This window comes from Globicephala melas, chromosome 2 (assembly GCF_963455315.2).
Source record: "Globicephala melas chromosome 2, mGloMel1.2, whole genome shotgun sequence".
Classification (NCBI taxonomy): domain Eukaryota; kingdom Metazoa; phylum Chordata; class Mammalia; order Artiodactyla; family Delphinidae; genus Globicephala; species Globicephala melas.
The window spans coordinates 62526078-62543558 of NC_083315.2; the positions used below are offsets into that span (position 1 = coordinate 62526078).

Here is a 17481-nt window from a genome sequence, read left to right on the forward strand (position 1 = left end):
CCAGGGAATTCCCTGAATCTCTGTCTTCTAAAGTAGCACGAGAAACCTTTATCTATCAAATGAAAACTAACAAGGGGGAATATGGATTTGAAGAGTGAAATAAAAGTGAAACAAAATACAAGAAACAAGTACTATGATTTAAATTAATAAAAATAGATTAATATCACCAATTAAAATCTCTATGAATTTTTCAAAAAGTTTAATTAAATGATATCTAGATTCTTAAAAAGATAAAAATAAAAGGATGGAGAAAGCTATGTCAGGCACAGGTGAACAATAGCAGTAAATAAAACTAGATAGTAATTTGAGCAGATCTTCATCAGTAGAATTTATAAAAAGATTTAGTTGAGAAAGACAGAAGCTGAATTCACTAGGAAGTTTTGAGAAACTTGTAAAATACAAGTTATTGTTTTATAAAACTTAATGCCTAATTTGCTTGATTAATGGGAAGAAAATAAGGTGAAAATAAATACTGGGTAACAATAGCTGTGATAGGAAGGGGATGACTTGTATCAGAGATTTAAAGGTTCTCGTACTCTTTAGAAAAAGAGAATAGAGAATTAATTTAGTTTAGAATTCATGAATATGTAAAAAATTCAAGAATAATCGAAGAGGAGAGTGTATATAACTTCCAAAACAAAACAAAGAAAGCAGAATATAAAGAAAATAGTTCAGTAGAAGTCTGGGTAAAAGCATACAATAATTAGGGTAGATACAAAACATAAAATAAGGCAGAAAACATTCCAGATATATCAGTAATACGAATAAAATAAACCCAACTAAACAGTTTAAAAAAAGATTATACAATTAAAATAAAATTCAGCTGTAAGATGTTTATAAGAGACAAACCTAAAGCATATGAACACAAAAAGATATGACCACAAAAATATAAAATATTCGAATAAAGTTGTATCAGAAAGTTTATTCTTACTCTCTTGTACATTTTCGCACCCCCTTTAGACAACTCCTCTTAAGATGTCTGTTACTATAAATTAATTTTGCCTTTTCTAAAACAGAAATGGAATCATACAGTATTCTTTTGTGTTCTGATTCTGTTATGTAACATAATTATATATGTGTTCATTTATCTTGTTCCCTATATCAGTAATTTGTTGCTGAGTTGTATTCCATTGTATATGTATATACAATTGTGTATACAACTTTGTGTTTATCATTTATTTCTTGATGGATATAAGGTTTGTACTCTCTTGAGCTATTGTGAGGAACCCTGCTATAAACATTCTTGTTCAATTCATTTTGTGTATATAACTTTTCATTCCTTGGGTGAAAGTTATGATGGAGTTTACTGTGTCATAAAGTAGACATATGTTTAACATCATTAGGAACTATCAAACTTTTGGCACTTTAAAGATGTTCCATTTTCTTTTGTCCTACATTATTTGTGATGTTAAACTCAGATGTCATTCTGTTGTCGTTCATATCGTTCATGTCTTTCATATCTAATATACCTTTTTTCATCTGGCTGCTTCAAGATTTTCTCTTTATTTTTTCATTTTCAGCAGTTTGACTGTGATGTCCCTAGATATCATTTATATTTATATTTATGCTGTTTGGTATTAGCTATACCTTTTGGACCTGTGCTTCATTATTTTTCATCAAATTTAGGAAATTTTTGGTCAGTATTTTTTCAGAAATCTTTTTCTGCTGCAATTTCTCTTTTTCTTCTGAGACCCCAATTACATGCTCTTAGAATATTTGATATTGTCTCAGATTCCTCATATTCTGTGGATTTTTCTTCTATCTTTGTTCTTCCTGTTCTTCATGTTGGATAATTTTTATTTATCCGATATCAAGTTCATTATGCTGTTTCAAGTTGCCTTGTAAAACCATAGAATGAATTTTTCATTTCAGAAAATTTCTATTTATCTGATGTCAAGTTCATTATGCTGTTTCAAGTCTCCTTGTAAAACCATAGAATGAAATTTTCATTTCAGAAAATTTCAGTTTTCAGTTCCAGAATATCCATTTGGATTCTTTTTACAGTTTCCATTTCTCTCCTGAGATTTTTTTGTTAGGTCATAAGACTGTCTTATACTTTTAGTCATTGAACATTATGATAGCAATTTTAAAGTCCTTTTATGCTAATTCCAACAAGTGGGCAGTGTTGGGATCTGATGCTGTTGAAATGGGATCAAGAAGAAAGGTGCACAGGACTTCATTTTCTAATCTCAGTGGTCAGTTGCAAGTGATCAGTATATTATTCCTTTAAAGTATTTAATAATTAATGTTTAAAAAATCATTACACAAAGGGAAATAACATGCATAAAAGAAACGCCCTATTGTGTTGGCAACACCAAAAACGAGAAGAAAATTCCCGGTGAGCACTTTACAGTTTAAGAAGAATTTAAGAACATGAATCCAATAAAGCAGTAGCACAAATTTAAGACTATGAAATATCAGAATGATGTTGAAATAGATTTTGAACTACCTAATCAAGTAGAGGCATAAATCAACACCTATATGATCTCAATAGAGGAAACATATCTGAAAATTGCATTACTAATATTAAGGAAAGGCCTGAAGTGATTATATTTCAATATGCAGAAGAAAAGAATTCATATGGCGAATAGAAAATGATAATTTGTCATAAGGATATTTGGTGTCCATGACTTAGGAACTGAATAAATGAAACAAAAACAATGCATTCAAATATGTAAGAAAATAAAGTTGTTCAAAGTTCTAACTGAATTTGTTGATCCCAAGACATGTTTTCCAGTAACAGTTTTTATGTGGGTATAGATGTATGTCTTCAGTTCTGTTGGGTATATACTTAGTAGTGGAATTTCTGGGTCATATGGTAACTCTGTTTAATTTTTTGTTGAACTGCTAGACTGTTTCGCAAAGTGACTGTATCATTTCACATTCAGCAGTGTATGCAAGTTTCCAATTTTTACGTGTCCTTGCCAACACTTACTATCTTCCTTTTTTAATTATAGTCATGCTAGGGGGTGTGAAGTGCAATCTCATTGTAGTTTTATTTTTATTTTTTTGCGGTACGTGGGCCTCTCACTGTTGTGGCCTCTCCCGTTGCGGAGCACAGGCTCCGGACGCGCAGGCTCAGCGGCCATGGCTCACGGGCCCAGCCACTCCGCAGCATGTGGGATCTTCCCGGACTGGGGCACGAACCCGTATCCCCTGCATCGGCAGGTGGACTCTCAACCACTGTGCCACCAGGGAAGCCCTCATTATAGTTTTGATTTCATTTCTCTGATGACTAATGATGTTGAGCATCTTTTTATGTGCTTATTAGCCATTTGTGTGTTGTCTTTGGAAAAATATCTATTCATACTCTGTTCATTTTAAAAGTGGGTTATCTTTTGTATTATTCAGTTGCAAAAGTTCTTTTTATACTCTGGATTCAAGCTTCTTATCAGATATTTGATGGGCCATTTTCTGTTGATACCATTTTGTGGGTTGTCTTTTCACTTTCTTGATATAGTGTCCTTTGAAGCACAAAAGTATTAGATTTTGGTGATGTCTAGTTTCTCAGTCTTTCTCTCTGGTTGCTTGTGCTTTTGGTTTCATCTCTAAGTAACCATTGCCTAATCCAATGTCAGGAATATTTACTCCTATGTTTTAAGAGTTTTATACTTTTAGCATTTGTATTTTGGTCTTTGATCCAACTTCATTCTTTTCCATGTGGACATATAGTTTTCCCAGTTTTTGTTGAAAAGATTATTCTTTTCCCATTGAATTGTCTTGGCACCTTTATCAAAATTTAGTTGATCATAAATGTATTTCTGTACTCTCACTTCCTTTCCATTGACCTATTTGTCTATCTTTATGCTGGTGCCATACTGTCTCAGTTACTTTATCTTTGTAGTAAGTTTTTAATTCAGGAAGTATGAGTCTTCCAACCATGTTCTCTTTTTTCAACATGGCTATTCTGGGTCCTTTGCATTTCCATATTAAGTTTAGGATCAGCTTATTCATTTCAGAAAAAAAAAAAAAGGCAGCTGGAATTTTAATAGAGATTGCATTGATCTGTAGATGAATTTGGGGAACACTGCCATCTTAACAATATTAAGTTTTCCAGTCCATGAGCATGGATGGCTTTCCATTTATTTAGGTTTTCTTTAATTGCTTTTTATGATGCTTTGTAGTTTTTCAGTAGATATTTTATATTTTTTGTTCAATTTATTCCTTTTATATTATTTTATTGCTATTATTAATGGAATTGTTTTCTTAATTTCATTTTCCAATTGTTTATTGCTAAGTTGATTTTTGAATATTGATCTTATATCTTATAATTTTGCTAAACTTGTTTAATAGTCCTAATTTTTTGTGTGAATTACTTAGGATTTTCCACATACAAGATCGTTATCTCAAAGATACTTTTACTATTTTAAATATAGTTGTGTCTGTCTGTTAATCCCATACCCCTATTTTGTTCTTCCCTGCTTCCCTCTCCTCTTTGGTAACCACATGTTGGTTTTCTGTATCTGTGAGTCTGTTGCTGTTTTGCATATACATTCATTTGTATTTTTTTTAGATTCCATATATAAGTCATATAAAGTATTTGTCTTTCTCTGTCTGACTTACTTCACTACGCATAATATTCTCTAGGTCCTTCCACATTGCTGCAAATGGCAGTATTTCTTTTTTTTTTTTTATGTCTGAGTAATATGCCATTGTATACATATACCACATCTTCTTAAGCCAAGTGTTGGTTGATGGGCATGTGGGTTGCTTCCATGTCTTAGCTATTATAAACAGGGCTGCTATGAACATTGGAGTGCATGTATCTTTTCAAATTAGTGTTTTCATTTTTTCCAGATGTATATCCAGGAGTGGAATTGCTGGATCATATGGTAGTTCCATTTTTAGTTTTTTGAGAAACCTCCGTACTGTTTTCCACAGTGGCTGTACCAATTTATATTCCCACCAATAGTGTATGAGCACTACCTTTTCTCCACATCCTCGCCAGAATTCATTATTTGTGTTTTTTGATGATAGCCATTCTGACCGGTGTGAGGTGATATCTCATTTTGGTTTTGATTTGCATTTCCCCAGTGATTAGCGATGTTGAGCATCTTTTTATGTGCCTGTTAGCCACCTGGGTGTCTCCTTTGGAAAAATGTCTATTCAAGTCTTCTGCCTATTTTTTTTTTAACATCTTTATTGGGGTATAATTGCTTTACAATGGTGTGTTAGTTTCTGCTTTATAACAAAGTGAATCAGTTATACATACACATATGTTCTCATATCTCTTCCCTCTTGCATCTCCCTCCCTCCCACCCTCCCTGTCCTACCCGTCCAGGTGGTCACAAAGCACCGAGCTGATATCCCTGTGCTATGTGGCTGCTTCCCACTGGCTATCTACCTTACGTTTTGTAGTGTATATATATATGTCCATGCCTCTCTCTCGCTTTGTCACAGCTCACCCTTCCCCCTCCCCATATCCTCAAGTCTGTTCTCCAGGAGGTCTGTGTCTTTATTCCTGTCTTACCCCTAGGTTCTTCATGACATTTTTTTTTTCTTAAATTCCATATATATGTGTTAGCATACGGTATTTGTCTTTCTCTTTCTGACCTACTTCACTCTGTATGACAGACTCTAGGTCTATCCACCTCATTATAAATAGCTCAATTTCATTTCGTTTTATGGCTGAGTAATATTCCATTGTATATATGTGCCACATCTTCTTTATCCATTCATCCGATGATGGGCACTTAGATTGTTTCCATCTCCGGGCTATTGTAAATAGAGCTGCAATGAAAAACTACAAATAGAACTACCATATGACCCAGCAATCCCACTACTGGGCATATACCCTGAGAAAACCATAATTCAAAAAGAGTCATGTACCAAAATGTTCATTGCCCATTTTTTAATTAGATTTTTTGTTTAAAAAATATTGGTAATTCTTGAGGAAGCAATTCGTCATCTTTGATTCTTAGTGTCTTTATATGTAAGATTAATTGATCTCTAAAATCTGTAGTTTATAGGAGCAATATCCTGTTGCTGAAAAATGGTGCAAAGGAATCATTAGGAATTTTTTGAATATTAAAATAAGAAATGAGTTTGTATACTTCTAGACATTCAGCCCAGTTACCCTTGTATTTCCTGATAATATTTAAATGAGAGAAGAAATTAAAGAATTTATTATTAAATTCCCGAATTGGTTTCATTGTTGACTAAGTCAAATTTATAAGTAACAGTCATGGGATTGGTTCATATTATTATTATTTAGACATTTCTGATATGTTTAGCAAATATTTACTATTGAAGTATATTAATTTCATTTGTTCCTAGAAAAATTATTTCATGTTTAGTTTATCTTAGCACTGATTGAAAGTTTTTGCTTTCTCTATGCTAGGTATAACTCGGAAAAATCCCAGAACACCTCTTTCTGATCTTCAGGGAATGAATACTCTAAATGAAAAAAACCAACAGTAAGTATGTTTGGCTTAAGTTTTCAAGGACATAAAGAAGAAATAACTAGAATTCTTATTAATACTTCTGTGGCTTTAAAAGTATGCAGTAAATCGGGCCTTTTTTTCTTTTAATTTCTTAAAGCTTTTGTAAATGGTGTAATAAGTTAAAAAGGTTAGAGTTAACAGTACAGTAAATTGTCTAAGATTGCCTCTAGTAAAGTGGTTGTACAATGTAAAAAAAGTTTCCCCAGGATAATTAAAAATGAGTGCATATGTTTTAATTTCTGAGACCATTCTTGCGTTTTAAATGTCTTTTGCAAAAGTAATGGGTATTCTGCTTCTTTCCATGGAGAAATCTTATTGGTAAGTAATAATTGAGTAGTTTGATTTACAACAAACTGTCCGATACCTTTTCTTGATGAGTGTGATACCCAAAGCTTACCTTTTACCATTTTCAATGAAGAATTCTTAAGTAAAATTTGAAAGTAACAAATGTAAGTAATTTTTTGAGTTTGTAAATAAAGCTCCTTTTCCTTTACACATACTGTTTTATAAAGATTGTACTTTAAATGAGCAAAAGAGCATTGTTTAGTGTCTAGAGTCTGCTGTGTACAAAAGAGCATTGTTTAGTGTCTAGAGTCTGCTGTGTACATTTTAAACATCAAGAGAATTGAGCTTCTTAGTGTCCTGGTAAGATACAAGATTAGGATGATCAGTCATTTAAAATTAAAGTATAATTTCATTGATCAGGTTTTCCATTTTGAGTTACTATGTCTTTCTAATATATATTATCACTTCTCTGCTCCATAACTTTTTTTTATAACTCTTTATTGCTTATTACAAGAAGTCTAGGTTCACTATTTTAACCTGCAAGAGCTATCACAGCCCAAGTATCCAACCTCAACTGTACTTATCTTTAACGCCAGCAAATTGAACTACTGGCTGTCTTTATAATAGTGCATGCATTTTGTTTTCTTAACAGTGACAGTTGGCTGACGATGAAAATCACCATTATATGTGCATGTTAGATTTTACCTAAGAACAAATTAGATCATTAATCTGGTGACCTGTGTACCTTTTTTATTTCAATCTATTGGCAGTATTCTCACCCTGGTCATTAGAGATCCCTAACTTAAGGAACTCATTTTCTTGATTTGGGTAAAAAAAGGAACTGTGCCTTGTTGCATTTCCTGAAGCAATTTAATGGTTATAACTTTCCTAATTCCTAGTTTTTATTTTTGTTTTTTTCTTGGCCACTCGCGCAGCTTGCAGGCTCTTAGTTCCCCGACCAAGGATTGAACTTGGGCCACCGCAGTGAAAGTGCCATGTCCTACCCACTGGACTGCTAGGGAATTCCCAGTTATGTTTCTTTGTACTGCTTTCAATTTTGGATGCCTGAAGTGATCTATATGGGCTTCTGTTTTTTATATGTCAGTTGGAATAGTCTGATATATTGGTTTAAGATTGGTCTGGGCTCAAGCAGTTAAGGTGATTTTAGGCACTCATGGAATGACAAACTGATTTTGTAAAGATGTGTATAAGCTCATTTTTGAGACCCTTCCTCACAGAGAAATTGATCACACCAGCTTGATTCTTTTCCTTTGCGTACAATAAAGAAAGATAAAGAAAGATATGTGGCATTGAAGTAATGTTATCAGGAAAAGGCCAGCTAGCAGTCTTAACAAGAGAGCCTCCCCGCTTGTGTTTGTTGTATTGGTGAGTTTATTTTAGACATATTTTAGAGAAAATTGGTGAGAAGATAGAGAGGATAGAACAATAGATACTCAGAAAATCAAATCAGTCATGAAATCATGAGCTTGTATCTACTAAGTGGAGTCTTTTGGACCTTCCCTATGGAACACTCCTAATAAGTGACTCTTAAATGAAAGAGTGGAACATCCAATTTGCTGGTGATCTAGGACTAAGAATTGATGTAGTCTGTATAAAAACAAGGAAACGCAAATGTAAAACTATTTTTAGCCAGTGCAAATATTCCTCAAGTGAGAGAGAAAACTTTCATCAATGTTGAGTGGGCAGTTGCTTTTTGGTAAGAGGATATAAACTGGAAACAGATGTCTTTGTATCAAAATATGATTTGAAAAAAGTACAGAGCCTATAATTACATATCATGAAGCAGAGATGGTAAATAGAGGCTGCTGAAGTGACACTTAATGTGAATAACTAAAAAGACTGCCCTGGTTTCAAAGATACATTCGTTCCTAGATGGAAAAAGCTCTTCTGAATAGTTGTAGAGAAGATTGTGTGAAGAATAAAATATACCACCCTATATTGGGAAAATATACCTTTGGAAACTTGTTATTTAAGGGGCAAAAAGAGTATTATCAGAATTTATTGTAGACAAGGACATAATGAATTTGCACATTGTGGAAGTATATGGTATGTTTTATAATTAAATGGGGTCTGCTGTACTATCATGCTAATACCAGGGCATTAAGGAACTAGAATGTCTCATTAAAACTCGTGGGTTATGACACCATTTTTTAGGACTTTGGCTATATTGATAACCACATATTTGAGTACTGGGATAAACCTATCCTCTAAGAGTTGACTATGTAGCATGTGTGGATCCTGATTTCTGTTCTTAATGCAACTGAAAACTCACTGTCTAAAGTGTTATTTTTGTTTAAATTCAACTTTTCCTCTTGATCTGGGTAAATGACTGCTTACCATCTGAGACATTGTATTATAAAATGCAACAATGAGAACAAAAATAAATACTTTTTTTGAAGGATAAGTCAAATAATTTATTACTAGGGTTTTTTAAGTAATTATCATATTTAACATGATTTATAAAGGTGAATGGATTTCAAGGTTCTCTTAGAACCAATATGACTTGATGTCACATAAAACAGCTTGGAGTAATTTCTCATATGTTACAGCCAGATAAATCTCATGGCATTTGATCATGTCTTAGAGTGTATTTTGTTTACCCTAATGAAAAAATACAGAACTTGGTTATTAATGTAAGCAGTTATATGTGATTAGCAGTTCATATAATAATAGCAAATTAGTAGTATGAAATAATACTCATATTTTAGTATAAGTTTAAAACATTAAGTATTATAGGGCTTCCCTGGTGGCGCAGTGGTTGAGAGTCCGCCTGCCGATACAGGGGACACGGGTTCGTGCCCCGGTCCGGGAAGATCCCACATGCTGCGGAGCGGCTGGGCCCGTGAGCCATGGCCGCTGAGCCTGCGCGTCCGGAGCCTGTGCTCCGCAACGGGAGAGGCCACAACAGTGAGAGGCCCCCGTACCGCAAAAAAAAAAAAGTATTCTATAGTTGTTTCAAAAGTCTTTTCCAAATTTTTTCACTTTAATATATAGTATGTTGGTTATCCTAAATGATATTTGTGTGTTTTTACATAGTTTTGTTTGTCCTTTGTTTTAAAAATTAGTGGCTTTTTTACTGGAGCATTATTTGCATGTAACTCCATTCCTGAAGGTCAGATCGTTCTTGAGAGAAAAATAAAGCAATAAATTAAGACAGAGACAACTTCTCGTTCTGCCAGATCATTTGTTTATTTAACAAGTACTTCGTGCCAGGTCGTGTGGCAGAAACTGGAGATTCAATATTTTGTGAGATAGATGTGATAAGTGATATGATTGGAGAAATATAAGATACCATGGAAACATAGAGGAGGACTTTTAAATTTTGTATGCCAGTACTGTATTTAAAGAATTGGATATGGGGCCAGATGCCTCAGAAATGTTTTTCAGAAAAAGAATCTTTTAAACTGTTATCTGAGTGAAGAGTAAGGGTGAGCCCTTTGAAGAGGAGGGTGATGTTTTATAGGCAGAGGAGCAACCTGTATGATGGTCCAGGAGCAAAAAGAGAGCTCTCTCTAGAGAACATGGCACAAATAAAGAATGAAAAGAATGTGAGTAAGAAGAGAGAAATGATGAGAGTCGACTCTAGAAAGACAAATAGACATAGGCTAGTTCATGTGGGGCTTTGTTAGCCGTATTGGAGAGGCTGTACTTCATCTTAAGGGTAATGAGAATTTATTTAATGCTTTTAAGCAGGGGACTGACTGATATTTCAGAAGAATCTCTATGGTTGCTTTATGGAGAATGATTTGGAGAGGCCCTGGATTGGATAGCAGTTCTGGCAAGAGATGATGGCTTGCAGTAGGTGGTCATGGGTACACATTGATGTGAACCTGTATTAAGGAGGAAAATTGAAAATCTATATGTCTCTCATCTGATTTTATGAGGATTCAATGTTTATGAGAAGTCTGTGTTGGATTTTCTGTGCTTTGTGCAAATAATTTTTGTATGTATGCAACAAATATATGACAGTGATCTAATGTATATATAAGGAGTACGTTGTATATAGAGAACAAAGACGTTGTGTATGCCATCAATCTTAATAACAATGTGCTAAGCTAAGGGAAGCCCCTAGAAAAACTGAGACAGATACCTACGTCAAGTCATTTCACTGAAATAACCAACTGGCACAAAGATTTTTAAGTACCCACAGAGCTTTTTCTTTCTCCCCAGCATCCCATTGATTGTCATCTCTTAAAAATAGGCACAGCCTATTTTTGCTTTCTTTCACTTCCAACCTTCTACTTCACCATTGAGCCTGCCATTCTAATGCTGGGACTCTTCCTGTTACTCAGTGTGTAAAATACCAGTAAAACCTTTTTGCTGTATTTTAAGCCTTTACATAACACATAGGAGAAAGAGCACGGGTTTGGGAGTCACCAAAAATTTGTTCTTGGCTCAGTTTATCTTTGTATTCTGAGATTGTGGCTCTTGTAGCCTTCGTTTCCTGAAAAGAGAGAGTGGGGGGAATCTATGTCTTATATAAAACTTGTGGAATATATTGGGTGAGGAGACAGAGTAATTAAGGATGATTTCTCGATTTCTGGCTTAGTACTTAAGTAGGGAACATAAAAGAGGCAACAGTTTTGAAGAGGGAGTGATAGTTTCAGCTTGCACATGTTACTTTGAGATTCCTGAGAGATCTTCATCTAGAGAGAGAGAATAAATCATTGGATATACAGATGCACTCAGTTGATTCTTGGGCTAGAAGATGTATTTTGTTATTAATCGGGGATCTCAGTGTTTAGTTGGTGACTTCCAATGTCTGCTATCTCTAGATTGTTTCTCTTGGGTCAGTCAGTTTTCCCTGCCTATAGCTTTTAAATCTGGCTACTGATGTTCTAGCTATGTAGCTGGGCTTCTCATGATTCCATACGCATACTTCCACTTAATTCCTCCTATTTTCAGTGTACCTCACCCACCCCTACCTTTAGCTATGCCTAATGTCTCTGACTTCTCCTGAGATTCTGTGTTTCCAACTTTTCTATAAAGTAAAATCTTTGAACGGTTTGAGGAAGGGAATGTTACTTCACTATATAGGGTAAGAGTAAGGATCTAGGTCATTTTTAAAGACTTTCAAACTAACTTCCTATTTTTAGCCCCATTCAGCATCACCCTTGCAGTGGTACCAGTTATCTCTAATATCTGACCCTTTCCAGAGTTCTGAATGAGAACAACTTACATTTTGTTGTTTTAGCCTCTCTCCCACTCCAAACCCCAGCCTCTACACACACACACACACACACACACACACACACACACACACACACACACACACACGAGCATATGTGTATTCTCAATCATGCCTACCCCTATAGACTCCCCTTTTCTATGATTCTGACGTACACATATACTTAGGTTTTAATTTTTTCTAGTCTACTACATCTGTTATTACATGTCTGTCAACTTTAAACTTTTACTCTTCCTTGTCCCTTGCATAGTCTTCCTTCTCACTCTTTGTCCTTGTGAATTTATGACTTTGTCAAATTCGTGGTATTTCAGCTGGAGGCTGACATAAACAATTGCTATGGAGTATGCTATGGCAGCTTATTATGCAAATAATAATATTTTGCAAACACCAAATAGTTTATTTATAAATGTAGCTTATTTAAGAATGTTATCCTAGGGAGCAGGAGGGGGGATATGGGAATAAAAAAGGGAAAGATGGAGAATCCATACAAGAATCAATGAATGAGTTGGCCACTGGTTGCTCAACCCTGTGGGACCAATTGAGAAGCTTAATGATTTGTGTCTCAGGACCATCTATTTGCCTTGAGGAAGAAAAGAGGAGGGACTAATCCATTGCTCCAGGGGTTGCTAGCCCCACAGAGAGTTCTGCTTGTGTAAGTGCAGAGCAGAAGCCTACATCAGACAAGAGGCAAGTGTCTGGAGTCTGAAACTAGGTGCTGCCAGCAGCACCTGTTTGACGCTGGACAAAATTTGTGTGTATGACTAGTTACAGTACCATTTGCAATAGCAGCAGCTAGAATAAGAGGTAAGACTTACGGGATTTGAAATGGAACATAAGAAGTGTGCAGTATACATGTTTAATAGGAAGCTTTGATTCAGTCTTTATACATTAAGGTAGCATTTGATACAAGGGAATATACAAAACACACATGTACATTAGGAAGCATGTCAATAAAATGAATACCACCCAAGTTCAGAACCAGAAGATTATTAGTATTGCTGCAGCCACTTTTTTATCATATATTTTCTGATCATTCTCCCTCTCTCCCCACAGGTAACTGCTATCCAGAATTTTATGTATACCATTACTATGCTCTAAAAAATAGTTTTACAATAAACATATGTTTTTCTAAGCAAAGAGTCATTTGGCTTAGCTAGTTTTTGAGTTTTAGAAATACTAATATATAGTATGTGGTTGCTGTGACTTTTCTCCGCAGTAATATCTATCTAAGATTCATCCATCTTGTGGCATGTAATTTGTTCTTTTTAGTTGCTATATAATATTATATAGTATTGGAGGGCATGGGGAGTTATTGTTGAATGGGTACAAAGTTTCAGTTTGGCTAAAAGTTCTGAGATAGATAGTAGTGATGGTTGCACAACAATAAATGTGCTTAGTGCCACTGTATTGTACACTTAAAAATGGTTAAAATGGGGGCTTCCCTGGTGGCGCAGTGGTTGAGAGTCTGCCTGCCAATGCAGGGGACACGGGTTCGTGCCCCGGTCCGGGAAGATCCCACATGCCGCGGAGCAGCTGGGCCCGTGAGCCATGGCCGCTGAGCCTGTGCGTCCGGAGCCTGTGCTCCGCAACGGGAAAGGCCACAACAGTGAGAGGCCCGCTTACCGCAAAAAAAAAAAAAAAAAAAATGGTTAAAATGGTAAATGTAGTTAAATGTATTAATTTTTTCTCTATTATTTGTCCTTTTAATAACTTATTTAAATAATTGTTTCCTCAGTCCAAAGTCACCTATTCAGCCAGATTTTCTTCTACACTTTGGTGGTGCTTATATCCATTTCAACCCTAAGCTTTTTTGACAATTGTTTTAATTTCCTCTGATCATGTACAGATGCATCTTGAATTAATTTCATCTTCTTGTAGAAATCTCTGCTGGCATTTTTTTGATCAGAGGGGTTTGTTCTCTAGATCTATCACACATCTGTCTTTACCTTTGTATTGGTCATTCCTTATGTTATTCTTCTGTTTTGTATCAACAGTTTTTTCTACCATTATTTCCTTTTATAGATCTACTTTGTAAACTTTTACAGAGCATATTCTCTAGAAGCTCCATGAGAAAGTATATATAGGAGGAACATGTTTTTGATTCCTTGTATAACTAAGCATGCATTTATTCTGCCCTCACACTTGATCGGAAATTTGAGTGCGTATAGACTCTTGGTTGGAAATAACTTCTTTTCAGAATTTTGAAGACACCGCCACATTTCCTTTTAGTTACAGCATTGCTGATTTCTGAGGCCTTGTTTTAAATAGCTTTATTGAGATATAATTTACATACCACAAAATTTCACCCATTTAAAGTATACAATTCATTTAAGAGTTGGCCAACTATTCCAAAATCTAATTTGGAACATTTTAGTCAGTTCAAAAAGAAGTTTCCTACTTACTAGAATGTTTCCTTTTCTCGTACTGTCACTCACTGTAGGTAAACATGATCTACTTTTTGTCTCTGTAGATTTGCCTATTCTGGAAAAAATATATATTTTTTGGAAATTTTATATAAATGGAATCTACAATATGTGGCCTTTTATGTGAGACTTCTTTCGTTTAGCATGTTTTCAATAATCTACGTTGTAACATGTACCAGTACTTCATTAATTTTTATGGCTGAGTAACATCTCATGTTATGAATATTTTGGTTACACATTTATCAGTTAATGAACACTTGGGTTCTACTTTTTGGCTATTATGAATAATGCTGCTGTGAACATTCATATACAAGTTTTTGTGTGGATGTGTTTTCAGTGCTTTTGAGTACATGCCTAGGAATGAAATTGCTGTGTTATATGGTTACTGTCTATTTTGTTTAACATTTTGAGAGTTTGCCAAACTGTCTTCCAGAGTGGCTCGGACATTTTACATTCCCAGTAGTAATGGGTAAGGGTTCCAGTTTCTGCACATTCTTGTCATTTTGTTATTGCCTGTCTTAGAGGGAATGAAGTAGTATCTCATTGTAGTTTTGATTTGAATTTCCCTAAATGATGATGTTCAGTATCTTTTTATGTGCTTATTAGTGATTTGTATATGTTTTTTGATGATTCATATATCTTCTTTGAATAAATGTCTATTTTGTCCATTAAAATTTTTTTTGGTAAATATTCTTTCCATGTATATAAATATAATTGTCTTAAAACTGTATCATGCAACAATATTTAGATTTGATAATATATGCAGACAGCTCTTTATGCCATTAAATACTGTTCTCCCACATGGTTTTTTTTTTAAACAACTTTTTTGGAGTATAGTTGCTTTACATTGTTAGTTTCTGCTGTATAGCAAAGTGAATCAGCTATATGTATACTTATATCCCCATATCCCCTCCCTCTTGTGTCTCCCTCCCACCCTCCCTATCCCACCCTTCTAGGTGGTCACAAAGCACCGAGCTGCCCTCCCTGTGCTATGTGGCTGCTTCCCACTAGCTCTCTATTTTACATTTGGTAGTGTAAAATACCAAATGTAAAAATAGAGAGTCAATGTCACTCTCTCACTTTGTCCCAGCTTGCCCTTCCCCCTCCCCGTGTGCTCAAGTCCATTCTCTACATCTGCCTCTTTATTCCTGTCCTGCCTCTAGGTTCTTCAGAGCCATTTTTTTTTTTAGATTTCATATATATGTGTTAGCATATGGTATTTTTCTCTTTCTGACTTACTTCACTCTGTATGACAGATTCTAGATCCATCCACCTCACTACAAATAACTCAATTTCATTTCTTTTTATGGCTGAGTAATATTCCATTGTATGTATGTGCCACATCTTCTTTATCCATTCATCTGTCGATGGACACTTAGGTTGCTTCCTTTCTATCATATCACTTTGTACATGTCTCAATTACAGAATTTATCACACTTATTGTCACTGTTGATATATGACAATCTCTGTCCCCTATTCTACTAGTCTGTTCATCTCAGGCTCATCTCTGTCCCCTACTAGTCTGTGAGTGGGACCACGGCTTAGTCTTCTTCATTCCCCCAGCACCAAACACAGAGGCCAGCACGTGCTGAGATGAGGATGCTGCATAAGGCCTCTTGTCCCACTTAGGGCTGGAAGGAGCAGGGCAGAGGGGTGGCAGAGAGAGATTAAAGAAAAAAATGAAGGAGAGATTATGGAAATCATAGGGAGGTCAAAGTAAGGGGATAAATGAGACAAGAGGGGCAGCATTTGTATGAAGCACTGGGATGGGTAATATGAAGACCTTGCTCAAAACAGGTGGGGTCAATTTAAAAAACCAACATTTCTTCAGCACCTACTATGTGTGGGTAACACTATGTTAGACACTGTGGGGATATAAAGTTAAACAAAACACCTTTCCCTATGATTTGGTTGGGAAGATAAGACAAAGACTGGCAACATTCATGCATACAAATAAAAAGTTTTAAGGTTCTTAAAGTTCAGTATCATTTTCAACTTCAAGACATTTAATATGAAGCCCCTCAGCAGTCAATAAGATATTGTTTTAAGAAATATTAGATATGGAAACTGACTTGCCTAGTTGAGATCTCAGCAAAGCTCAACAAGCCTAGACTTGAAACAATTTTCTTATAAAGTGGACTAAGACAGATTGACATGGAAATGTAAATTTTAATACCATTTAGGAGTAGTTCTCATTTCTGTGTCTCAAACTGTATATTATGAGCCTTTTTTTTTTTTTACCGTCCCTGAGTTCTCTCTACTTTATTTTTTTTAAAATTTTTTTTTTACATCTTTATTGGAGTATAATTGCTTTACAATGGTGTGTTAGTTTCTGCTTTATAACAAAGTGAATCAGTTATACATATACATATGTTCCCATATCTCTTCCCTCTTGCGTCTCCCTCCCACCCTTCCTATCCCACCCCTCTAGGTGGTCACAAAGCACCGAGCTGATCTCCCTGTGCTATGCGGCTGCTTCCCACTAGCTATCTATTTTACATTTGGTAGTGTATATATGTCCCTGCCACTCTCTCACTTTGTCACAGCTTACCCTTCCCCCTCCCTGTATCCTCAAGTCCCTTCTCTAGTAGGTCTGTGTCTTTATTCCTCTCTTACCCCTTAGGTTCTTCATGACATTTTTTCTTTTTCTTAGATTCCATATATGTGTTAGCATACAGGTATTTGTCTTTCTCTTTCTGACTTACTTCACTCTGTATGACAGACTCTAGGTCCATCCACCTCATTACAAATAACTCAATTTCGTTTCTTTTTATGGCTGAGTAATATTCCATTGTATATATGTGCCACATCTTCTTTATCCATTCATCCGATGATGGACACTTACGTTGCTTCCATCTCCTGGCTATTGTAAATAGAGCTGCAGTGGACATTTTGGTACAGGACTCTTTTTGAATTATGATTTTCTCAGAATATATATCCAGTAGTGGGATTGCTGGGTCGTATGGTAGTTCTGTTTTTAGTTTTTTAAGGAACCTCCATACTGTTCTTCATAGTGGCTGTACCAGTTCACATTCCCACCAACAGTGCAAGAGTGTTCCCTTTTGTCCACATCCTCTCCAGCATTTATTGTTTCTAGATTTTTTGATGATGGCCATTCTGA

General features: G+C 35.3%; 1 protein-coding gene across 8 annotated transcripts in view; it reads left to right on the forward strand.

Moving 5' to 3' along the window:
- MYO9A (myosin IXA) overlaps positions 1–17481 on the forward strand; it is a 269375-nt gene that overhangs the window by 139468 nt on the left and 112426 nt on the right. For all 8 annotated transcript variants that reach the window (XM_030875073.2, XM_030875076.2, XM_030875075.2 and 5 more), the window contains one exon: positions 6341–6416. In XM_030875073.2, coding sequence (XP_030730933.1) covers positions 6341–6416 — 76 coding nt within the window. The remainder of the gene's footprint in view (positions 1–6340; positions 6417–17481) is intronic.